Source organism: Sus scrofa, chromosome 13 (genome assembly GCF_054392235.1).
Source record: "Sus scrofa isolate SSC_HxYL_T2T_F1_AM1 chromosome 13, Sscrofa_HxYL_maternal_Yorkshire_Landrace_v2.0, whole genome shotgun sequence".
NCBI lineage: Eukaryota > Metazoa > Chordata > Mammalia > Artiodactyla > Suidae > Sus > Sus scrofa.
The window spans coordinates 140,130,167-140,154,560 of record NC_139395.1 but is presented as its reverse complement, the minus strand read 5'-3'; the positions used below and the strand labels follow the sequence as shown (position 1 = coordinate 140,154,560).

General features: G+C 49.1%; 1 protein-coding gene across 7 annotated transcripts; it reads left to right on the top strand.

Annotated features, from left to right (window-relative positions):
* Positions 1 to 15: 15 nt before the first annotated feature.
* Positions 16 to 24,225, top strand: BCL6 (BCL6 transcription repressor). Of its 7 annotated transcripts, none has more exons than XM_005657112.4 (10): positions 16 to 271; positions 10,742 to 10,780; positions 11,601 to 11,772; positions 13,324 to 13,545; positions 15,138 to 16,109; positions 16,643 to 16,827; positions 18,195 to 18,362; positions 19,729 to 19,859; positions 19,979 to 20,116; positions 23,017 to 24,225. In XM_005657112.4, exons 3-10 carry the CDS (start codon positions 11,612 to 11,614, stop codon positions 23,158 to 23,160), a joined length of 2,121 nt encoding a protein of 706 aa, XP_005657169.1. In that variant the 5' UTR covers positions 16 to 271; positions 10,742 to 10,780; positions 11,601 to 11,611; the 3' UTR covers positions 23,161 to 24,225.
* The last annotated feature ends 169 nt before the right edge of the window (positions 24,226 to 24,394 follow it).

Genomic DNA, 24,394 nt, shown 5'->3' with positions numbered 1-24,394 from the left:
TACAGCGAAGACGCCGACGTCACAGAGGGGGCGCCCACGTGACGGTGGCGGAGCAGGCTGTACCATCGCTCCGGGCCTGGGGAGGGAGAGTCACCGTCTGGCTCCTCGAGCCTCGCAACGAAACCTCCAAACCCAAGACGGTCAGCCTGCGAGGACCCCAAAATATGCCCGACGGTGGGAAAATATTGTGGCTTTGAGAGATTTTTCTGGGCGAAGGGAGGCAAAAGTCGTGGAGAGCTGACACCGAGTCCTCCCCTGCCACGCAGCAATGGTAAAGTCCGCAGCTCAAATTCCGAGAATTGAGCTCTGTTGATTCTTAGAACTGGGGTTCTTAGAAGTGGTGATGCAAGAAGTTTCTAGGAAAGGCCGGACACCAGGTGATTATTGCTGTTGCTGCCGCCGCTGCTGCTGCTGCCGCCGCCGCCGCTGTTGCCGCTGGTGCCGCTGCCGCCGCCGCTGCTCATGATCATTATTTTACCTTTTAATTCTTTTTTTTCCGCTCTTGCCAAATGCTTTGGCTCCAAGTTTCCTGTGTGCATCTATTGATGTATATGTATATATTTATTTATTGTAGCTGTCAGGTGTTAAAATAAATGCCGAAGATTAGTCCCACGTCTCTCCCACTCTAGGATATAGATTTTTATATATTTATTATTTTTTTCTTGTTGTCTTTGAGTGAATCGGCCGGTTTGGGGAGGCTTTTGCCACCCTCCCTTGTGTTGTTTTGGTTTTTGAAGAGGAGGTGGAGGAGAGGAAGGAGGGGAATTAGGGGGCGGCCGAAGCAGAGAGGACGAGACAGTGCTTAGGGGGTGATTCGGGCAAGTCTGGGGGCTGTCTGGCCCCAGACCGCGGAGAGGACGCGCTCTCGCGCTCTCGCTCTTTCTGCTGCTGCTTGCGTACGGCTTTTGATCTTGCTGGATTCGTGCGGCTGTGTTTTTTCCCTCTTTTCTCGCTTGCGAACTGCCTTTCTTGCTCCCTCGCTCTAGCCTCCCCTTCCCTCCCTCCCTCCCTCCTCCTTTCCCTCACCTCTCCTTCCTTCCCCTCTCCCGTCCTTCTTGGTAACTCTGGGAGGCGAGGAGGGAGGCTGCCCGCTCGCTCGCCCCGCTGGCTCCCTTCCATCGGCCTCGGTCCTCTAGATTCCCTATCTCCGAGCCGAGATTTGGGAGGAAAAATGCAAGCGAACTCCTTGGGCTTCCCCCCCTCCCCCTTAAACCCAGATGAAGTATTGGTTCTACTATTTCCTTTCAGAGCCGTGGTCTTCCTAATGAGATCTGAATGTTTTGGTGTCCCCTTCCCTGTGTTTTTGGGGGAGGTTTAGCTTGCCTGGGGGCGGGGATGTTGAATACTTTGAAAATTATTCTTTCTTGGTTGTAGTCTAGGGAGTCGGGAACCCCCGCGCGCTCTCTCTCCCCATCCTGGGGAGCGAGACTTGTGGCGGGATGGGGATTTTGGGGGTGGGCGGAAAAGGATGCGCTTTTGCACCTGCGGTGCTGTTCTGCGTGCGGGGACTCCGGGAATCTTCACAGGCCCGCCCAGCCCAGCGGGAAGGTGGCGGGATTTCTGGCGGTCGCGGTGTTTGTATTTTGGGCTCTGCGTGACTCGGTGTTAGCTCCCAATGGCTGTTCCCTCGCTTTCCTAAATTTTATTTTTCCCATGGTGCAAGCTTTGTACAAACAAACAAACAAAAAGCTGTGGGTCAGAAAGTAGCCGGCGTCAGGCTTCAGATTGTCGAGGTCCTTGCACTGGGCAAGGGGAAAAACAAACTGCCCCAGCCCGTGTTCCTACGTGCAGGACCCGGGAGGAGAGAAGGGCACTTTGTGGCCCTGGCTGGGGGAATCCGGCGCGGAAGGAGGGGGCGCGGGCGCGAATGGGAGATCTTTGTGAGTGATTTTGCAAAAAAAAACGGATTGTGAGGTTGGTTGGATTTGCAACCTGTGGCTCTCCTCGAGGGAGTAAGAATGGGGGAAGGCGGCGGCGGCGGCGGCGGCGGCGGCCCGGGGCGGGAGCGGGTAGGGAGTTGGAGCCTCGGAAGGCTGCGCTAGGGAGCTGCGGGAGCGCTGGGCCACCCCGCTGCCGGATGTAGTGACCGTGGTAAATGTCTTGAGAATGTGGATTGCGTTGCCTTTATGATGCCGTGTTATTGGAACTCTAGCCAAAAATGGAACTAGTGTTGCAATAATGAGTTTTAAAAGCTACCCTATGGAAAACTAGTACACAACCCTACAGATTGGAAAAAGACCCTTTTTGTGTTGTGCCCTTTCTCGACGTTTGTCTTGGTGCTAGGGGTCCTGACAGCTGAGCGGAAGGAATGACCCTAAACTGGGTGCGCAAAGTCCAGAGCTGTTACTCGGTCCCTGACCTCTTCAGTGAACTAGCCATCCCCCCACCTCAAGGAAACTGATTGAATTTTACGGATCTTTTTTTTTTTTTCAATCAGTTTATAGCTTCCAGGAGGAAAATCTTGTGCTTTACTTTTTTTTTTTTTTTTAAGTAAAGTGTCAGTAGATGCATTTTTTTACTGCCCGGAAAAAAAAAAAAAATGGGGCAGGAGAGAAGGAACCAGGGAAAGGGCTGTTTAGAAATACAGTTTGTGGGTCTGAGCGATGCCGCCAGCTTCCTCTACAGAGACTGCCAGTTTCCCTTTTCTTTGCAAGGTGTGTGTGGTTTTAATAAATAACTTAAAAAGGGGGGGGGGGCAAGATCCATCAGGAGACAGGTATCTATTTTGCTCACTATTTACTACCAAGAGCCTTTGGCACTGGAACAGAACCTCGTAAATCTGCAGCCCAAGTTGAAGTTCATCTGGCCCTAGTCCACACGCTATTCCTGGAGGTAGCAAACATGAGCTCAAAGGAACAAGGTGAAATCACATTCTTGCTTTAAAATATATGCTTTTTTTTTTTTTAAAGGAGAAAAGATATTTGTTCCTGGGGGAGGAGGAAATGGAAAGGGAGTACCAGGAGAGGGGCATTCCTTTCATAAAATGACTGTAATTGAGTCTTCAGGCCAAAATAGAAACCTGTAAATGGGAAATATTCCCCTCCCCCCACTTAAAAATAGAAATTTCCAATATCCTATTTGGAAGGCTTTCCAGTACTGCAGGCCTAAGCATTGACTGATTTTTAGGGTCTGTTGATAGTGACAAGGCTAGAAGCTCTTTGTAAAGACTGGGCAACTTGAAGGAGAAGGCAGCTAGAAGAAGTGGAAATCCTCCAAATGGCGCCCCCCCTTCCCCCGTGCTCAGTTTTGAAAGGTTTATACCCCTTGCTTTCTTGAAGGGACTGTCCAATTTTTATTCTGGGTTTGGTTGACAGGAATGGGACTCTAAACTCTTAAGCTGTCATTTGCTGAGCCTGAAAAAGTTCCAGTTATTGGTTGAGTAAATGGTAGCCATGACTGGATGTCAAAATTCTTCCTTCCCTCTCTCCTTTGCCTGGTAGCCACACTCACAACCCACTTTGTTGTAAAAAATTTTTTTAGAGATTCAGAGGAGGTGGTGCGGCAGCGCCACCCCTCGATGGGTGAAACTATTTGCAAAAGTCAAATGTTTGAAAAAATATTGTGAAATGATTTTTTTCTTTAGGAAGGGGAGATAAAACTAACTTTAAAAAAAGACTTTGCAATTGAGCTCTCATAATGAGGGGGAAAAGCTGCTTTCAACTAGGAGGGTATCGTGATAGGCGAAGTGGTTCCAGTGTGTGTGTGTGTGTGTGTGTGTGTGTGTGTGCGCGCGCCGCGGCGCGCACACACACACACACACACACACACACACACACACACACACACACACACGAGGAAGGTTGCCTTGTATGGTTTAAGTAGGCGAGTTTTCCAGGCGGAGGTTAGCCCCCTTTCCCTCAAGGACTTTCCTTCTCCTCCGGTCATCTGCATTCAGCTGCCTGTGTGATTCTGAGATAGGGAAGAATGTTTTGATGTAAGAAACCGTACTGACTGGACATCTTGTAGTTTTGCTGGCAGTGATGGTGGTGTCTGTGAGGGGAGGGTTGAGGAGAGAGGTTTTTGGATAGACTAGGGCAATGGTAGCTGGTCTGTAGCTGGGTTTGGAGCCCTCTGGGAATAAAAGTAGTGTGGCGCGTGCCAGTTTCCTGCACTGCGCAACAAGTGGGAAAGCCGCCACAGGGATCCGAGGGAGGGTGCTGTGTTGTGGGAAAGCTGGTCGGTTTCTCTTCGCCCCACTGGAAGCCAGGAACAGCTCCTCCCAACCCTCCCGGCTTCCCAGTTTGAGAGCAACAGACCCATCCAAAGACCAACTCGTCTCCACTTCCTCATCCCAAGCTTAGCCGAGCGCTGGAAGCCTGGGTTGGACTCTTCTGCCTTTCGCCTCCAGGGCCCCCTTTCAACACGGGAATCAGAAGTTTACTCCCGACTTTTTTTTTGCTAGTCGACTAGTGTTTGGCAGGAAACTCTGATAATACTGTTGAGTGCCATTCTGCTTTTTGAAGACAAGTGCACCCTTTCTCTTCCCAATACATTCAGCCTTTCAGGCTGGAAAAATCAACGTATGAAACATGAACACAGCTGCAGATACTGAGTTGTGGCTCCTAGAGGCGTGGACATCGGGAAGAAAATATATATATATATCCAGTAAATTAAGTGTTTTCCAGTATTGACCTATGGAGGCCCCCCCCATCAAAAAAAAAAAAAATGATGGGGGCAGTCGGGTGTGGAAGACGATTTTGGACGGACTGAGTCCGCCACCTAGTGGTAGGTCCTGGCTGAGTTCCCCATGCCTTGGGCAGGGGACCGACGGAGTCACCTTCCTGTCCCTAAGTATCCTAACGAGGTGCTAGGACTGAGAGAGGGCAACCTCCAATAAGAATGACATCTGACCTCCAGAGTTTTGGTAAAATGGATGACAATTAGCCTCCGTCCACAGTCGCCCAGCGTGGGCATCCCTCCGCTAAGAGAACCAAAAAGTACCCCGTTTTGAGAACACTGCTTCCCCGCTTCTGTGGCCTCTCCCCAAGGAAAGTCAATAGTGGAGGGATGTCACGGAGGCTGTAGGACATACAGTTCTTTACAGGTGAGGAGTCAAGCCTAATGAGAGGGTTAATGGCCAGTTAGTGACCTAACCGGAACTGGATTTTAAGCTTCTGAATTCCAGGTCAGTGACTTAAAGTCAAAGGCGAGTTTAATCTCCGTCCCTTTGAGGAATCTAAGAGAAAGGAGCAGGTGGAAACGGTTCCCTCTCTGTCTCCGAGGAATTTGTTTAGAAAGTATGGCCCAAGATTTTCAGTAACAGATGTGAAAAGCCTACTGTAGTGCTGAGGGGTGTGTGTGTGTTGGGGGAGGGGTCTCAGAACTTGGGAGGGAGTGTGCGTGTGTTAGGGTGTGATTAAGGCCCAGTCCCTAGACTTGCAGAAATGCACCTTGCTGCGCCGGAGGCTCACATTTGAATCCTAAAATAGCTCTTTTCCTTTTCTAAACTTTGCTTAGTGGCTTGATGTGAAATCACGCGTGTGTGTGTGTGTGTGTGTGTGTGTGTCCGTCCTATGGACAGGCAGAGTGTAATCCACAACAGCTTCTCAGCAAAGTTTTCTTTCTTGGAGCTCAAAACTTAAGATGGCAAACGCGCGCCGAGTGCTGGCGTCCCCTAGCGACCGCCGGCGCGCACACCCGTGGGTGAAGCGGTTGTTTCCATCGCTCTGGTCGGCCAGAATCGAGTTCTGCCTCTCCCACTGCGGGAGCTGTTGGAGGCCGCGTGGGAGAAACGCGCCTCTGTTCAGGTTGGAAGCGAATCTGGGGACGTGTTTGAAGAGCGGTCAAGTTTGACTCATCGCTTTCCAAGGACAGTTAGTGCCTTCCATCTTCATTAACGTGAATAAAGACCTTGGCTGACTTCTGTCCAGATCGGATTTTTAAAGGCATTGTTTGCTTGGGGAGATCATTGCCTCTCCCCTCCCCCGCCAGCCTTTTTGCAAAGGCCGGGCCCCGTCCAGCCAGAATAGCCAAAATATCTCTACTCGTGGTCTGCTGGCATTGACTGCCGGCCCTTTCTGGAAGGCTGTCGCGAGCTGGGCGCCTGGGGAGCGTCCCTTCTGCAGCTCCTCTTCAGATCTTGATGATAAAACACATCCCTCTATTTTAATGCATTTCCTAGAAGCTTGCAGGCTTGCAAGAGCACTGTTGGCAAGAAATGTGATAGAAATGAAAGGACATAAAGTCCCTGAACACCTCCTCGGTCACTCAAAGCGACTGCCGAGGCCACCGTGTTATCAAATTCGCTTTTATCTACTGTCGTCTCCCCCACCCTTCTGCACCCGCCCCCCCAGGCAAGAACGCGAAGAGTGTTTCTCCCCTAGGACAATAACGGCTCGGCAGTTTGACCCTGCCCCCCCCCCCCCACCGCCAGACCCGAGCAGCTGATTAGCCTAAAAGACACTGCAGAGAAAGGGAGCGCTCCTGCTGGAGCCCTGACGCGAGTTTCACTGCGGCAGCTTATTAAAATTCCTCGTCCCTGCCGCTAAACAGTGCTTTGCACTTCCATATTCTCCTTTGGATTTCTCAACGAGTTATTGGAGTTATTAGATTACCAAGTATCCAAAGCCGAACGGGATAGAGAAGGGGGAAGGGTGGAAGGCATTCTCCAAATCGGGAGACTGTGTCTAAACTAGGTCAATGGAAGGAGGGGCGGGGCGACAAGGAGTTGTCCGTTTCAAGCCTTGGTGGAGGGCTCCCTCTAGTGTTAGGCAGCGATAGAACATCATTAGGTTTGAGCTCCAGGAACCACGGGACTCCTAATTTCCAATAAGTGCATTTACTTAATTTTAGCTTCCCTTCCTAGACTCACACCCCATCGCGTATTACATTTCAGCCTTCGCTTTCACTTTTATCTCACCAGGCAAGGAGATGAGAAAGTAAGATTTTATGAGGCCAAAGAGGCCTAGTTTTTACTGACCCCGCCTCCGCTGCTGCTGTGGTGCGCAGCGTAGTGCGACGCTACCCGCCAGTTTTAGGACTGGACTGCGGCCTTAGAGGCTACCTCTTTTCGTGCCCCCCATTCCCTACCCCTGGCCCCTGAAAGTGTTTCTCAGAGCCTGCTGCTGCGACCGATTAAGATATTGCCCCCAGGGGTTATAATTTCGAGGAAGGCAACCTTGGTGCGCGCCCATGAACGCGCTGGGGTTTGCGTTCAGGCCCCTGCCGAATCCCGACCTTTTCTCTTTTTTTCCAAAGAAATTGGATTCGGAAATCCCGAAATCTGCCCAGCTTCGCCGTAGTAGCTCCTGTTCTAAAGACCTTGGGCGGAAACCTAATAGAGTTGGGTTCCCTTTCTTGCCAACGTAGGCGGAAGGGGCTTTCGGTTTAGTTTTCTCCACCTCGGGTGCGGCGCCCTGGATGGCGACCCTCAGCCCCAGGGACTCCATCTTTTTGACCTCGAGGCCTTGCCAAACCGCTCCCTTTAAAATAGGGGGTGGAGGGGCCAGGACAGAGAAAAAAAGACGCACCAGGCAAACACACACTGGGATTGGGTAACTTGTTTGAAATAAGCCTGGGATTGGACCCGAAACCAATCTAGACCGGCTGTGCAACTAAATTGTCTGACTTTCCCCATTTATAAAATTGTAGGGGTTGGGTTGGACTAGGTGAACTCTAAGCGTCCTGAGCCCGGCGCGGGCGAGAGATTTAGGGGAAAGTGTGCCATATTCCCCGCGAGCCTACCCGGGCCACCCCACCCCCCCCCCCCCCCGCCCCCGGTGAATCCCCGGCGGCCCGTGCGGCGCAGGCAGAGATCCTGGCGACTGCCTGGGCAGGCAGCTTCCTGGAAAGTTACTTCTCGTTGGAGCCGGCGATAGGCAGAGAGTGTTCTGTGAAATCCGCTGAGTTGAGATCGACTACGTTCCGGGAATGAGAGGGCTGTGCCATTCCCCTCACTGCCCCCTGCCTTGACAGCGTAACAGGAAAAAAAAAAAAAAAAAAAGCATACACAATGTTAGCTACCGAGGTGCATGAAAAGTTTTATTTGAATGTAACCAAATTAAAGGGCTGCCACCAGCGTATCTACTGGCCTCCGCCGCGCCTGCGGGGGCTTCGACGTGGACCAGCCGAGGCTCCGGGATCACGCCCGCGGGTGGGCGGTCCCTGGCAGACAGGTACAGTGTGGTGAGGGTGGGCAAATCCGCAGATCTGCACCGGCTGGCCGGGGCCGCAGGGCTCGGGGTGTGTGCGCTTGTAAGCCAGCAAGAGATGGGGGCTGCCTCTGGAGGCGGGAGGAAAAGGTGGGGTCTTTCTTATTGGCTGGCTTCTCTCTTCCCCTAGCCCCTAGCTCTTTTCTCTTGTCTCTCTCCCCTTCGTCCAGCCCTTTTCTTCCTCTTCCCCCCCCCCCCACCTTTTTGAGGGGGAGTTCCCTCTTTTTTCTTGTTCAAACCCTTAAAGGATCTGCTTTCTCAAGGTGCCTCATTGAAAATAATATACAGGCAAATGGCCAAAGGAGAGAAAGTGTGTGGGGGGTGGAAAAAACCCTGTTTTACTCTCACTTGGCTGTTACTGGGGCTAGAGCTGGGCTGGGGGTCAGGGGAGTCCAGGTCTGGGCCTTTGCAGATGTCAATTTCTGACAGCTCTGCTCTCTTGGTTGTCTCTGTGGACGGGGTCTTGTCTGTGGCGCTGGTGGAATGGCTAAAGCAAGTAGGATGTGTCTCTGGCTTTGCTTGGAATTAGTTCTGAGATCTCTGGTAAGCCTTATCCCCTGAAGCCTCAGTATCCTCCCGGTAAACTGGGGCTTTTATGAGGATTAGGTACAATAACGGATGGGAAAGAACTGAGTGGTCCCTGAAAAACAAGCCAAATGCTAGTCAGGCTTCCACACCTCCAACACCTAGAGGGAGGCAGTGTTGTCCACAGCCACCATGACCCACATACTAGTTGTGGCGTCTCCTAAGATAAAGCTCGCTTAGAAAGGAGTGGAGTTAGTAGGGACAAGGGCTTGGTGTATGGTGTTTGTTTTTGTTTTGTATTTCAAGCCAGGCAGAGAGGTTTAGGGTGAAAAGTGCCCATTCCTAGGGCCTGGCTGACAGTGGACACAGGGGAATTATTTTGTTTGTTTCAATCCACATCTGGAGTGAGTCACTGCCACTGGTCAAGGTGAAATGGCAAATCTGGGCTTCCTGTGGTTCCAGAAGTCTGTGACTGGAAATCCACAAGTGAGATGGTGGTTGAAGCTGGTTCAAGGATTGCCTTAGGTATTCCAGAAGTGTTGAGAGGGTCTCTTCCGTGGGAGAAGAGGAGAAACCTCACATGTGTCTTTAGCATTCTTTTTCCAAGGAGACAATCCTTGAACTTGGGTTAGGACCAATTTAGTGTATCTTTCTTTGCCCATCTTGAGTTAGGATGGGGAGAGGAGGAAATAGGTTCTTTGTCTTTTTCTATCCTCTCCCTTCCCCCATTTCCTTCCCCCACCCCCCTCTCTCACATGCACACATTAACCTTGAAGCCGATGAGATTGAGTGACTGGCACTTGGGACCACAGAGAAATGTCAGAGTGTTTGGTTACAGACTCAAGGAAACCTCTCATTTTAGAGTGCTCATTTGGTAAGACTCAGCAGCCTGGAATGGGGGCAAAGTGTTTGTGTGGGGGAAGGAACTTAAAAATGAGATTCACCCACATCAGGGTGCTGTCTTGCATGTTCAACAGCACGTAGGCTGATTTGGAAAGGGGACAGGAATTTGAGCCAGGAGACCTAGGGCCGGGCCGCTCACCATCTATGTGGCCCAACATGACCTCCCTGGCCTCAGGCCCCTTTACCCAGAAAAGAGCTCTAAAGGGTTATGCTTTAAAAAAATCGATGGAGGGGTGCTGGGTTGGGGATAGGGTTCAAATGTCGTTTTGTTTCACAGCCCACATGGGATCGTAAATGAGAGTCTTTCACCTATGCTTTGAATTATTTTGTTTTAGGGAAACCAATTTGGAGAGGGTCCATATTTCATGAGTGCTGCCTGGCCAGTTCTCAGCTAAACCACACAGTCAAATCTTTCACCAGCAGGGGGAAGCACAAACTTGGAAGTTTGTAGCACTAGATTTGATCTTAGCCCCAGGAGGCTTGGGAGAGGAAACTTTGCAGGGGTGGGGGTGGGGGGCAAATATTCTGGAGAAAAGAGTAGATATGTCATCTCAGGTTGTATTCAGATTCTTTATTCAGTCTTAAGTGTTTCCTGACAGTCAGGAAATGCTGCCTGGCTGTTTGTCCTGAGCAAGCCATTTGAACCCAAGTCTCAGTTTTGTCATCAGTGAAATAGGGATAAAGAGATTGACCCTGTTGGCCTTGTGGAATCATTTGAAGACTTGAAGGATAATATTTTAGCAGATTTTGAAAAGTGGCCTGAGTTTTTAGGCCTCTGAAGGATCATTCTCATTAATATCGAAAGAATAGTTTTTCTTTTTTTTTTTCTTTACCATAAACCCAACGGCATACATTTCTTACTTTGAGAAAAGAAATACATGTGTGTGTGTGTGTGTGTGTGTGTGTGTGTGTGTATGGATGTATGAAATCGTATTCCCAATACTCGGGGTAAAAAACATTATTATTGCATAGCTTCGAGTGCCTGTTGTTTCCGTAAGAGCCGAGCTGGAAAAAATGTGTGCTAGCTTGTGGTAAAACCGCACCAGCTGGCAGGCTGCAGCTATCAAAGTAAAACTAAATATGTGTGTCCTAAAATAAGACTATAGTGGACAATCTTACATTCATTAAATCAATTTCTGTTTGCTTTTTTCTCTTCCCTGCAGGTTTTAAGCAAAATTTTGGACTGTGAATCAAGGCATTGGGTAAGTAAATTGAATTATATGCTTTAAAATTTTGTGGAGAAACTGTTTCTTTCAAATTTGCCAATGCGTGTGTTTCTGTGAACAGTGCCACTTTTCCTTAGATGAGATAAAGGAGAGTGTGTTGCCTCTCCATCACAGCCAGCCCTGCCCCCAACCCCTTTACCCTGGCATTGGACTATCTTAACACTGTTGTGTGATCATTCATTTCCTTACTCAGTTCTTGGTTCACGCTAATTTCACCACCTACTGTGTACCAGCAATGTGCTTGGTGCTCAAGATACATTCAAATAATTCTGAAGCCTGGTAGAGGAGAGACAGATGGTAGCTAGGATAATGAAATGAGATACTGATGAGAATAGCTGTGATTTATGAGAAATTCCACTAATTTTTACAACCCCATGGGTATTACTACTCCCATTTGGGGGAAACTCAAGCCCAGAAACCATAAAACAAGCTGCTCCAAGTCACACAGCTTGCAAAAGGTATGGCCAACATGCTAACCTTCAAAGCGTGCCTTCTCTCCTCTGTCATACTCATTGCCTCTCAATGCTGGTATCTGGGAAAAAAAAAACAAACAAACAAACCGAAAACATTCATCCAATATTCATTCCCTCCTCTTTCCCTTATAGGGGTTTCTATTAACAAATTGGATAAAGATTATTATCTCATTTTTATAGACGTGGAGAGCAGTGTCCAGACATGGGTCATGAACTGTTCAAAAGCAAACACAAGGGAGCAGGCTGGCCCACCTGCTCTGACACTCCTGGGAAGAAGGAACTAGGTCCTGGAGGAGTAACAGGATTTTAACCTTTTCTTTCAGGTGAAGGAAAAATGGCCTCGCCGGCTGACAGCTGTATCCAGTTCACCCGCCATGCCAGCGACGTTCTTCTCAACCTTAATCGCCTCCGGAGCCGCGACATCTTGACTGATGTTGTCATAGTGGTGAGCCGAGAGCAGTTTAGAGCCCATAAGACGGTCCTCATGGCCTGCAGGTGAGGGATCTGGAAGCAGAAGGCAGATGATGGCTGTAAGGGGTATGCTAGTGCCGGCTGCCAGTGCGGAGCGTGGGGGCCCCATTCCGGGTTTGGGATCACGTCTCCTGTGTCTCCAGATCTTTAGCACTGTCCTGGCAGGGTGGGTTCCCAGGAAGCAAATGAATGACCACACTTTTAGAAAAGAAAGCATTTCTATTCGGTGGGAATAGAGGAGAAGAAATCATATACCATCTCCAGAGATGTGTTTGGGGCAAATCTGGTGAATGACTTCAGTGAACCAGTGAAATAATGAAAAGTGAAAGAGAGTTATAAAATATTTTAAGCAAGTTAATTTGAAATCTTTTGCTCTTTTATTTTCCTGTGATTTTTATTTTATGCCGTGACTATACTTCCACAGGTCTTTCAGAGCATATGTAAGTTGGTGAAAGTGATTGACAAGTATTCCAAGGGTTCAGAGCAGTTTTATGTTACATCATCTCCCTGGATCTTCCTAGTGGCCTGTGTTGTAGGTGGCATGACTAGCTCTGTTTTGTAGATGATAAAATGAAGACATTCATAGGTGAACTGATGTAGAGCCAAGGATCCCAATTGCTAGTAGAGGCTTATTCAACACCTACAACGAGCACTTTTTTTTTTTTTTTTTTTTTTTTTTACCAGCAGAGAGAACAGAGGTTTATAGAGAGATAAAAAGAATAGATAATGCTCACCAAGTGCTTACCATGTGCCAGGCATCATTCTGTCCCTTTTACATTTTCATTCCTGCCACAACCCTGTAAGATAGACAGCATGTTTCGTGCTGGGCAGATAAGGAAAGCAAGGTGCAGAGCAGTGATGTAACTTACCCAAGGTTGCATAGCTACTTACGGGGTGAAGTCCAGTTCATTTCTGGCTGCTCGCTCAGAAGGAGCAGAATTCAGATGTCAGTCGAGAATTCTGGCCTCTAACTGAGTGCTCTTTCCTCTTCCAGACATCATGGTTCCTGGAGGCATGGCTTGACTTTGACTTGGCTCTCCTTGGAATATGGATCTTGTAATAGTCTATGGACTTTTAGAGAGTCAGTAAACCATAGATGGCAGGCGTCATTTTATTTATTTGTTATCAACACCCAACTGGCTTCTAAAACAAACACTAAGAATTTAAAATTAAGGGTAATGTATTGGAACAAGAAGGAAAATGCTTATCCCAAAGATAGAGACTAAAATAGTTACTACAAATGAGTGCTAAATTTAGCTCTGGTAATCCATGAAGTTAAGACTAAAAGGAATCCAGGTTCTGTGACTTTGGGAAAATCACTTGACTCCTCTGATCTCAGTTTCCCCATTTGTAAAGGGAGACAAGGAGAGAGTCTACTATCCTTGGCAAGGTTGTAAGGAACACAAGACAGTGTGTGGAAAGTGCTTAATGACTCTCTGGCATTGATTAAGCCCTCTATAAATGGCAGCTATGATTAATTGCCAAGGAAATTCTGGAGCTAGGTCCAGGATGCTGACTATAACTGATGATAGTTTCTACATGTCTGTTATAGTGAGACATTTCTTTGTTTTACAGTGGCCTCTTCTACAGCATCTTCACGGACCAGTTGAAATGCAATCTCAGCGTGATCAATCTGGATCCCGAGATCAACCCGGAGGGGTTCTGCATCCTCCTGGACTTCATGTACACGTCTCGGCTCAATCTGCGGGAGGGCAACATCATGGCAGTGATGGCCACAGCTATGTACCTGCAGATGGAGCATGTTGTGGACACTTGCCGGAAGTTCATCAAAGCCAGGTGAGCTGCCACCCAGATGGAAGCCTTGGAAATGGATGGGATCAGAAAGGATCATAAACTTTTGATAATGTGTGCATGCAGTAAAAAGAATCCTCTGTGGCATGCCACAACCTAACTTTCCACTGCGCTTGCATACTCCTGCTATCCAGATATGCCATGGGCATCCCTGCTTCTTGCTTCCTGCCATTCACTTGATAGGCTCTTTCCTCCCACCCATCCTGAAAAACCATGCCTGGATGCCAGCTGCTTCATAGATGTTTGTGCAATTATCACTTAGCTCTTTCCTCAGTGTTTCCACTATGTCCCAAAGCCTTTTGCTGGTCCCATTGACCTTGCTTCTATTTTAACTATTTGCATATGTGTTTCAGTTCTCCTTTAGGCTTCTGTTGTAACTATTTACATATGCCCCTTAGTTCCTCCACCAGAGCATGTCTTTTATGTCACCCTGCTCCTACTAGAGAGGACATTTATTGAATTAAAGTGGGTTCACTGGGTCTAAGCCCCTGTTGAGGGCTAGTAAGACACGACCACCATTGACAGGTGAGGAACCTTCAAGGCACAGAAGTGAAGAGCTTTGCTAAGTGGAACAGAGACTCAGGGCTTGACTTCTTTAGAACCATTTGATTGCCTCCCTTCTCAAACAGAGAGGTTTCCAGCCTCCGTTTGATCATCTCCAGGAGCTAGGAACTCAGTGTTCCCAGAGCCATGCAGTCGACCTTGGACAGTTTGAAAGCTCCTCTATATGGCGAGTTGAAATCCGGCTTCCTTCACCTTTACTCCTTGGTTCTGGTTCTGTGAACTGGGATCAGACTGAGCTGGCCTATATTTTGCCCACATAATATCTTTTCCAGTATAGGCAGCCTGAACTCTTTGTCTCCTGTGGGTGATGATGGTGGCAAGATCCTCATTGCTATCATTTACAGGTGCTTTCTCTGGGTCAGGCCTTGTGCTCCAGGTCACAGAGCTGCTAAGTGGCACAGCTGGGACTGGAAACCAGGTGTGACTGCTGCAGAACCAGTCCTCCCTGCAATGGCATGAGTGGCCTGTTCTCCAAAGTCAACTTCCCCAAAACTCCAGGCAGTGTGTAGGGCGAGTCCTTTCTTCACAGGGCACTAGTTTGACAATGACCCTCTGAACCAGCCTGTGCACCAGCATTGGATACATTCTTCCATCCCTGAAACTCAGTTTTTATGTGTGTAAAATGGAGATAGTCGTGCCTACTGTACCTTCCTGCAGGATTCTGCAGGGATGAAAGCAGACAAGGGCTCTGAAAGCTTAATGTTCTATGGCGTCTAAATAATTATAGATTCACACATATACAAACATATGGGACTTAAACATACAGAATCACATATAAACAGGCACAGGCTGTCTAACTCTCTTTCTTTCTTTAGGCTTCATTTCCCCAGCTGTGGGCTAGATTACTAGGCATTTGCAGAACTGCCTTGTAAGTGCAAGGGTTTCCCTGCTGCAGGACCACATGGCCCATGTCTAGCTGACCCAAGGGCAAGTGTGGTTTCCTAGAGCCTAGACTCGTGTCACTTGGAAAGTTCTGACTTAGAGGCCTGGGTCTTCTCTTTTCCCTCCTGCAGTGAAGCAGAGATGGTTCCTGCCATCAAGCCTCCCCGGGAAGAGTTCCTGAACAGCCGGATGCTGATGCCTCAGGACATCATGGCCTATCGGGGCCGGGAGGTGGTGGAGAACAGCCTACCACTGAGGAACGCCCCTGGCTGCGAGAGCAGAGCCTTCGCCCCCAGCCTGTACAACGGCCTGTCCACACCGCCAGCCTCCTACCCTGTGTACGGCCACCTCCCGGTCAGCAGCTTCCTCTTCTCCGACGAGGAGCTGCGGGATGCCCGGATGCCTGTGGCCAACCCCTTTCCCAAGGAGCGGGCCCTCCCCTGCGACAGTGCCAGGCCCATCCACGCTGACTACAGCCGGCCGGCCATGGAGATATCCCCCAGCATGTGCCACAGCAGCATCTACTCACCCAAGGAGGCAGCCCCAGAGGAGGCACGGAGTGACATGCACTACAGTGTGGCTGAAGGCCCCAAGCCTGCTGCCCCCTCAGCTCGGGGCGCCCCGTACTTCCCCTGTGACAAGGCCGGGAAGGAGGAAGAGAGACCCTCCTCGGAGGACGAGATTGCCCTGCACTTCGAGCCCCCCAATGCACCCCTGAACCGGAAGGGTCTGGTCAGTCCACAGAGCCCTCAGAAATCCGACTGCCAGCCCAATTCGCCCACCGAGTCCTGTAGCAGCAAGAATGCCTGCATCCTCCAGACCTCTGGCTCCCCACCGGCCAAGAGCCCCACTGACCCCAAAGCCTGCAACTGGAAGAAGTACAAGTTCATTGTGCTCAACAGCCTCAACCAGAATGCCAAACCTGAGGGACCCGAGCCGGCTGAGCTGGGCCGCCTTTCCCCTCGAGCATACACTGCCCCGCCAGCCTGTCAGCCACCCATGGAGCCTGAGACCCTTGACCTCCAGTCCCCAACTAAGCTCAGCACCAATGGGGAGGACTCCACCATCCCACAGGCCAGCCGGCTCAATAACATCGTCAACAGGTGATTTCAGAGGCAGTCCGGGCCTGGAGTCAGGGCTTACCTGGGGCGGGGGTCCAGGGTCCCTTCTGGTGGATGCAGGGTTGTGTCCTCCTCTTGCCTGAAACACTGATCCTGTTGGTGGTGGGGGATAAGGCTTGTTGATTGAATTAACTTAAGGAAGGCAGGATATTAAGCTTCAGTATATTTTCATAGCAAGAGATAGCTCCCCTGCATGTTAGAAGAGCGTCCCAGGAATCCCAAGCTCCTGTGGTCTCGGGGGGTTGGCAGTGGGGGGGTGGGGGTGGGACTCCCACTTGCCATGGACCGAGAGAGGCTGTGAACTGCAGCCCTGAGGGGAAGAAATTGGGCCCAGGATAGCATTTGGGCTCATTGCACCCCCCACCCATGATCTCTATGTGTCTGCTGTTTGGAAGTGGCTTGGGGATACAAATAACTGTGGAGTGGAGTGTCCTCGAGGCTCCCCTGAGCACAGGCAGGAGGGGAAGCGTGGAGGCCCTGCTCCAGCTGCTAAAGCTCTTTCCTCCTGCCCACAGGTCCCTGACAGGCTCCCCCCGCAGCAGCAGCGAGAGCCACTCTCCACTCTACCTGCACCCCCCCAAGTGCACATCCTGTGGCTCGCAGTCCCCGCAGCACACGGAGATGTGCCTCCATGCTGCCGGCCCGACGTTCCCCGAGGAGCTGGGGGAGACCCAGTCTGAGTACTCGGATTCCAGCTGTGGTGAGTCCCTTCCCTGCCCTCCCTCCACCCCTACCTCTGCTGCACACGGGGCTTGTGTTCCCATCTTATTAATGCTGTTGTTACTGATTGGGAGAAGCCACTGCTGGGAAGTCCATCGGCATCTAAACCATGCTTCCGTATTCCTACTCCTGATCTCGTAGGGAACAAAGAAAGAGACCGAGGATTTGTTAATCTGGGGGGGATAGACAATGATCATGCAGCCCGCTTCGCTTCCTTCCAGCAAAGGCAGCTGTGGGGCTGGCTCTAACTAGCTCCGAGCCTTCTCTGTCCCTCTGGACCCAAACTTCTGGTACTGATTGGTGTGCATGTTCACCCTGCTGGGCTGGATATTCTAGAAGGAGAAGCAGGGGTCCTTTTCAGGCCAGCATCTCCCCTAGGCGACTAGACTCTGTAGTGAGTCTAGCACGGAGTAGGCCCTCAGTTCATGGTAGCTGAATTTGATTAGTTGAACCGATTATCAAATTGAAGTCTCTGGATCATCTGTGCTCAGCATCCCCAGTTTTCACCTCTTCCTCCAGCTCTGGCTATAGTGGGATAGCCCAGGAATACCTCCTCAGGGCTAAGCCACTACGATGTGTCATTTTTTAATTGTTAAAACAAAATTAGTTCCTTATACCGAGAGATTTGGCACAGGGTCATGGGTGGGCAGTTGGAGAGCAAGCACTGTACTCCCCCATCCCCGGCCTGCTGGCCATTTGCCTTTGCTCAACACTCTAATTCCTTCTCTCTGTGCCTCTGTTTCTGCTTCCACCATCGTCTTTGGTCTCCCTATCTCAGGAGTGTTTGGGAGACGTGGAGCCCAGATAGGTGCAAGGGTGACCATGTCATCATTCATTCCTCCTTCAATGACCTCAAAGTATCTTTGACTTTGATTCTTATCATAATTCCTATGATGCTTTATGTCATTCAATATGCTCCTGTGAGGTAGGCAAGACAGGGGTTTATTATCCTGATTTTGGAGATAGAGACACAGACAGAGGCTGTCTTACCTGAGGGCTTCTGTGAGCAAATGTAAATAGAACTATGAACTGATAAGGAAAGTTCTCAGAGCTCTGAGAGAAGGATGTGCCCTGCTGAGCTTTCCTCACACTGGCGCAGGCCCTGTGGGTACCGGGGGTTTGAGTTTCCCTTCTGTACCTTAATATCCAAATCTGTCTCCTTCCTCCTCCATATCTGAGACTCGACCCACTATGAAAAAGAGGTCCTCACAGGCACTTTGCTCTGGGCTCCGCTGAGGGTTGGGCGGGCGAGGCGCTGAGGTTCAGTTTGGCACTGGGGGGTAGCTACAGATGAGAGAGGCTTGGAGCCCTGTGCTCATGCTGGTGTCCCCTCCCCACCTGTGACAGAGAATGGGGCCTTCTTCTGCAATGAGTGTGACTGCCGCTTCTCTGAGGAGGCCTCACTCAAGAGGCACACGCTGCAGACCCACAGTGACAAACCCTACAAGTGTGACCGCTGCCAGGCCTCCTTCCGCTACAAGGGCAACCTTGCCAGCCACAAGACCGTCCACACAGGTATGGCCCTGTACCATCCGCCCGGAGCTTGCCAGGTTTCCCGGGGGTGGGGGTGGGGGGCAGGATGGGGAGAGGATTCTAGAGAAAGCAGTGTGAGGCCTTGGTGCCTGGTGGGGTGAGGCAGGGAGCAGGTGCTGGCCTGGCCTGAGTGCGGGCTTAGCCCTGCCACGTCTCTGCTTAGTGAGCCGGCCACTCCCTCTATGCTTTTTCTCTCCTCTGAGATGCTCTGTCTTGCTTCTGCACCTTTGCTGGGGTCGGAGATGTTAATCCCATTGAACAGGGGAAGAAACCTAGGCTGAGAAAGGCAAAGTCGATCTGGTTTTTATAAAGCCAGACATACACTATAGGCATCCTGATTCCCTCTAAGGGCTTATTCCTTATCGACCCACATTCCTTTACCAGCTAGCTTCTCATAACCTGACTGTTGTCCAGAGTTGACTCCCTGCTGGTATTTTAAAGGGGTTCATTATCCCAGAAACTTTCCATGAAGGGAGGCTTGGCCCTTCTATTGGTTTCCTCTGTCTGAGCGTCTCCTCCAGCCGGGCCCCACCTCTCTTGCAAATGGAATCCAGCTGTAGTTGCCACAAGCGGAAAAGCATGTTTGTTCTCAGGGAGAGAAACCAGAGCAGCAGATTGTATCTCTCTGGCGAGTGGGTTGATGACTGAATCAGTCTTAGCCAAGCGAAGAGCTAGAAGAACCTTCCAAGGTCATCTAAAGTCACCCCTCAGGTTCCAGGGATGGAAACTGAGGCTCAGAGACAGAGGGGGACTTGTCCACATCCCACAGTTAGAGCATCCTAATGACAAAGCTGGTTCCTGGAACCTTGCTTCTTCCCTGTCCTTTGCCTGGTGTTGTTTCCCTTCTTCCATGTCACCACCTGGTTCTTTTTTGTGTGTGTGTGTGTCTTTTTCGGGCCGCACCCGCAGCATATGGAGGTTCCCAGGGTAGGGGTCGAGTCAGAGTTGTAGCCACCAGCCTGCACCACAGCCACAGCAATGCGGGATCTGAGCCACGTCTGCAACCTACACCACAGCTCATGGCAACACCAGATCATTAACCCACTGAGCTAGGCCAGAGATTGAACCTGTGTCCTCATGAATGCTAGGCAGATTCCTTTCTGCTGAGCCATGATAGGAATTCCCACTACCTGCTTCTTGACCCTGGCCTCGGGTGAGGCATGCTGGTGTGTGTGAGAGAGAGGGGTGGCAGGCTCCTGATGCCTTTCTCTGCCATCTTCCAAGGGAAAGAAAGCCAAAGCGGCCCCAGGGAGGGAAGCTTGCTTTGAAATCCAGGATCTAGGGATGACCTCAGTTGTAGAGACCTCTGCTAAGCATGACTTTCCTTTTCCCCTTCTCCTGATAACAGGTGAGAAACCCTATCGTTGTAACATCTGTGGGGCCCAGTTTAACCGGCCGGCAAACCTGAAAACCCACACCCGAATTCACTCTGGAGAGAAGCCCTACAAATGCGAAACTTGCGGAGCCAGATTTGTACAGGTGAGCAGCGAGGGTGGGGAGAGGACCTGGACTGACCTTGTGTGCAGAGGTGGGACCTTGGCGCGTCTGTGGGCCTCCCTGGCAGAGCCTCTCATTTTGCTCTTCACTCTTCTGTTCAGGTGGCCCATCTGCGTGCCCACGTGCTCATCCACACTGGCGAGAAGCCCTATCCCTGTGAAATCTGTGGCACCCGTTTCCGGCACCTTCAGACTCTGAAGAGCCACCTGCGAATCCACACGGGAGAGAAACCTTACCATGTACGTGAGCCTCCTGTGGCTGCTGGTGGGCCTGGGAGGGGCAGGAGGTGGAGGGCTGGGGCAGCAGAACCTTTTGCTCCGATGCTCGCACTCAGGGGGATGACCACCAAACTCTAATGGGCCTGAGACCTGGATGTAGTCCTGATTTTCAAAGACGCTTGACTTTGACCTTGGCCTGAGTCTCAGTTTGTGCATCTTTAAAGTGGAGGGATTGGCTAGGTGATCCTGATCCTAGGGAAGAGGTCTGGACTGTGGATAAATAAGATATTGGATTCATTCATTCATTCATTCCACAAACACTGAGTGTTTCCAACGTGCTGAGAAACTGGGCTGGGTGTCTGTTTCACAGAAGCAAAGGTGTTTGAGAAGGAACAGTCATAGAGTAGGAGAGCCAGAGAATGTGGTGATATAAGGAGAAAAAGAGAGAGAGAAAAGACAGTTGCAGGCGGCCAGCAGCAAGAGGCCACAACTGGGCCACGGGAATCACAGTGCTCTAGGGCATCGTCTCAGCCAACTATGGCTTGTGGGCTCATTTTTGAAATTCTGTGAGCTAAGAATGATTTATATATGTATATATATTTTGTCTTTTTAGGGCCGTACCCCCGGCATATGGAGGTTCCTAGGCTAGGGGTCCTATCAGAGCTGCAGCTGCTGGCCTACACCATAGCCACAGCAATGCAGGATCCGAGCCACATCTGCAGCCTACACACAGCTCACAGCAATGCTGGATCCTTAACCCACTGAGTGAGGCCAGGGATCGAACCTGAGTCCTCATGGATGCTAGTCAGGTTCATTAACTGCTGAGTCACGATGGGAACTCCTGATTTTTATATTTTTAAATGGCTAAAAAAAAAAATCAAAAGAATAATATATTGTGACATGCAGATTATATAAAGTTTAAAGTTCAACGAGCATCAATAAGGTTTTGTTGGCACACAGCTAGGCTCACTTGTTTATGCATGGTCTCTGCTCACTTTCATGCCACTACACAGAGCTGAGTGGTTGTGTCAGAGAATGTCAGGGCCACAAAGTGTGAAATATTTACTGCCTGGCTCTTTACACAAGCAATGTGCCAATCTCTGCTATCAAGGGGAAATATACTGGCCGGGCTGCTGGGCTCTCTGGGTTCTTAATCGGATTTGACCCTCCTTAAGACCATGGGCAAACCCTGGCCCTCTCATGGGGCCACATTTCTCTACCTCTATGAAATGGTGAGGATGCTGTAGATGAACAGGTTTCAAACTGTGTTCTTTGAATTGCTGAGGTTCTGCAACCCCAGAGAAGAGGACTGGAATGCAGCTGGAGTGGCCTCTTTTCCTCTATGGTTTCCATTTAATTTGAAAAAAAGAATCCCATGGCTTACATGTGTGGAAAGTACTGTTATAGATGATGCTGACTTTGATGTATTTATGACGTCACTCTAGGTAGTGATGGGCACAGGGACGAAGGAATGAATGAATGGTTCATCCATATGTGTGAATGTTAATCTGAAAAGGTGGTTATTTTCATTCAATTGTTTATCAACCCTGGAGTGAATATCTTCTTACTTGCTGCTCATTCTTGGGTGAATTAGTTGTCTTCTCAGTAACTTAATTTCCTCATCTGTAAAACGAGCCTGATAACAGCACCAACCACGTGGAATTATATTAATGAATTCCCCGAAGTGTTCAGAACAGTGCTTGGCCCATTGTAAGAGTCCAGTATATATTTACTGTTATACTTGCTAAATGTTTAGATGCACAGGATGTCAGAGTTAAGAGTGACCTTCTCAGTATATTGACTCAGTAAGGGACTCAGGATGCACAGCAGTGGATGGAACAGATATGAGGGGGTGCCCACATTCTCCCAAGACCAGGGCTCTTTCTACTTGCTGTCCTGCCCATTTTATTAAATATTTTTATATTTCTAAACTTATTTACATTTTTATTTGAAAACATATTCTCTATATAAACATTTTTTATTACAGAATAGTTTCAGATTTATAGAAAAGTTGCAAAGGTAGTACAGAGAGTGCCTATATGCACTGTTTCCTATTGTTAGCATCTTCTGAATAGGGTATGTTCATCACAACTCATGAACTTGTATTGGTCCAGTCTCATGAACTAAAGTTCATACTTTATTTGGATTTTCTGGCTTTTACTGTTTCATGATTGCATCAGGTTCTCATTACATTTCGTGATCTATTTTACTTTTAAAGAACTTTCCTACTGAATCATCCTTATATTGAGTCAAAACAAGAAATAGCTCTACTGGCTAATGCTTTATTAGCTGATCTTGCTAAGTTAAAGGAATATAACTGCATTTTTAAAGTGTGCCCTAGACTCCAGAATTTTCATGGAATCAGATCGTTCTAATCCATTTGTCCAAATATGTTCAGATTTATTGCATAATCGCCTAAGAGGTATATTCACTAGGTACTGGGAAGATTACAGAGTTTAATAGGAAGTGGTCACTGCCATCAGAGCATTCCCCACCTGAGAAGGATGCTGATGTATGGGATGGTGAGGCTATCTGCATTTCAGAGCAAGGCTAGCTATCTCACAGAGTTCAAAGGAAAGAGGGATTATTTTCATCCTAGAGATTCAGGAAAGCCATAATAATTAGAAGGGTATGCATCTGAACTGCATTTTGGGGTAAGACTTGAACTTGTGGAGTTCAAGCAGGGAGATGTGTCTCAAGCAGGGAAAAAGCATGAGCAAGGCTTTGGAAAGCAGACAAGGGGCATTTGCACAAAGCTGCCGTGTCAATTCGCAGCAGCCAGCATTCATGTGGGTTCTCAACCTGGCCTCCCAGAGGAAAGAGCTGCCCTATCCCTCAAAGGGAGACTCTCCTTCTGAAGGGCCTTGAGTAATGACACGTTTCCTGGGGTGCTGACAGTTTGCCTCTGGTTTCTCCTTTAGTGCGAGAAGTGTAACCTGCATTTCCGTCACAAAAGCCAGCTGCGTCTTCACTTGCGCCAGAAGCACGGCGCCATCACCAACACCAAGGTGCAATACCGCGTGTCCGCCACTGACCTGCCCCCGGAGCTTCCCAAAGCCTGCTGAAGCATGGAGTGTTGATGCTTTCCATTGGAGCCCCTTCTCAGAATCTACCCAAAGGATACTGTAACACTTTACGATGTTCGTCCCATGATGTAGTGCCTCTTTCATCCACTAGTGCAAATCATAGCTGGGGGTGGGGGGTGGGGGGAGGGGCAGGGGGACGGGGAGCCGAGGCAGCTCCCCATCCCCCACTGCCGTAAAACATTAAGAAAATAATATTGCTTCTTCTCCTATGTGTAAGGCGAACCATGTCAGCAAAGAGCAAAATCATTTTATATATCAAAGCGGGGGGCGTTTGCAAAAGTTCTGACTTGACTTAGTCTGCAAAATGAGGAATGTATATGTTTTGTGGGATCAGATGTTTCTTTTGTATGTAAATGTGCATTCTTTTAAAAGAAGAGACTTCGGTATGTTATCAAAGAGAGGGCTTTAATTTTTTTAACCAAAGGTGAAGGAATATATGGCAGAGTTGTAAATATATAAATATATATATATATAAAATAAATATATATAAACCTAAAAAAGATATATTAAAAATATAAAACTGCGTTAAAGGCTCGATTTTGTATCTGCAGGCAGACACGGATCTGAGAATCTTTATTGAGAAAGAGCACTTAAGAGAATATTTTAAGTATTGCATCTGTATAAGTAAGAAAATATTTTGTCTAAAATGCCTCAGTGTATTTGTATTTTTTTGCAAGTGAAGGTTTACAATTTACAAAGTGTGTATTAAAAAAAAAAGAACAAAAAAAGCTGCGGAAGGAAAAATGTGTAGTTTTGTTCTAGTTTTCGGTTTGTATATAATTGTACAACGTGTCCTACGGTGCCTTTTTTCATGGAAGTTTTCAACGGGGGACGACTGCGCCATCCCTTTTGGAAGTGTAGGCAGACACAGGGACTTGGAGTTGTCACTAACTAAGCTCTCTTTGGGAATGTTTGTCTCATCACATTCTGCGTCATGCTTGTGTTATAACTACTCCGGAGACAGGGTTTGGCTGTGTCTAAACTGCATTACCGCGTTGTAAAATATAGCTGTACAAATACAAGAATAAAATGTTGAAAAGTCAAGTTGGCTTGTCCCGGGGCTCTTTCCTGGGGCCCCAAATCAAGACTTGAATGGGTCTGTTTCCCCAGCTCTTTACCTGGTGGGAAAGCACAGGCTGGGGCTGGGGTTTGCTCCTGGTAGCTTCCATGTTCTAGCACCAGGTGGACCACAGACTACAGGTTCTGGCCAGAA

Coding starts and splice junctions, on each gene's coding strand:
- BCL6 (XM_005657112.4), top strand. CDS start 11,612: ATGGCCTCGCCGGCTGACAGCTGTATCCAGTTCACCCGCCATGCCAGC. Junction 11,773..13,323: donor ACGGTCCTCATGGCCTGCAG/GTGAGGGATCTG, acceptor TTTGTTTTACAG/TGGCCTCTTCTACAGCATCT. Junction 16,828..18,194: donor GTACTCGGATTCCAGCTGTG/GTGAGTCCCTTC, acceptor CACCTGTGACAG/AGAATGGGGCCTTCTTCTGC.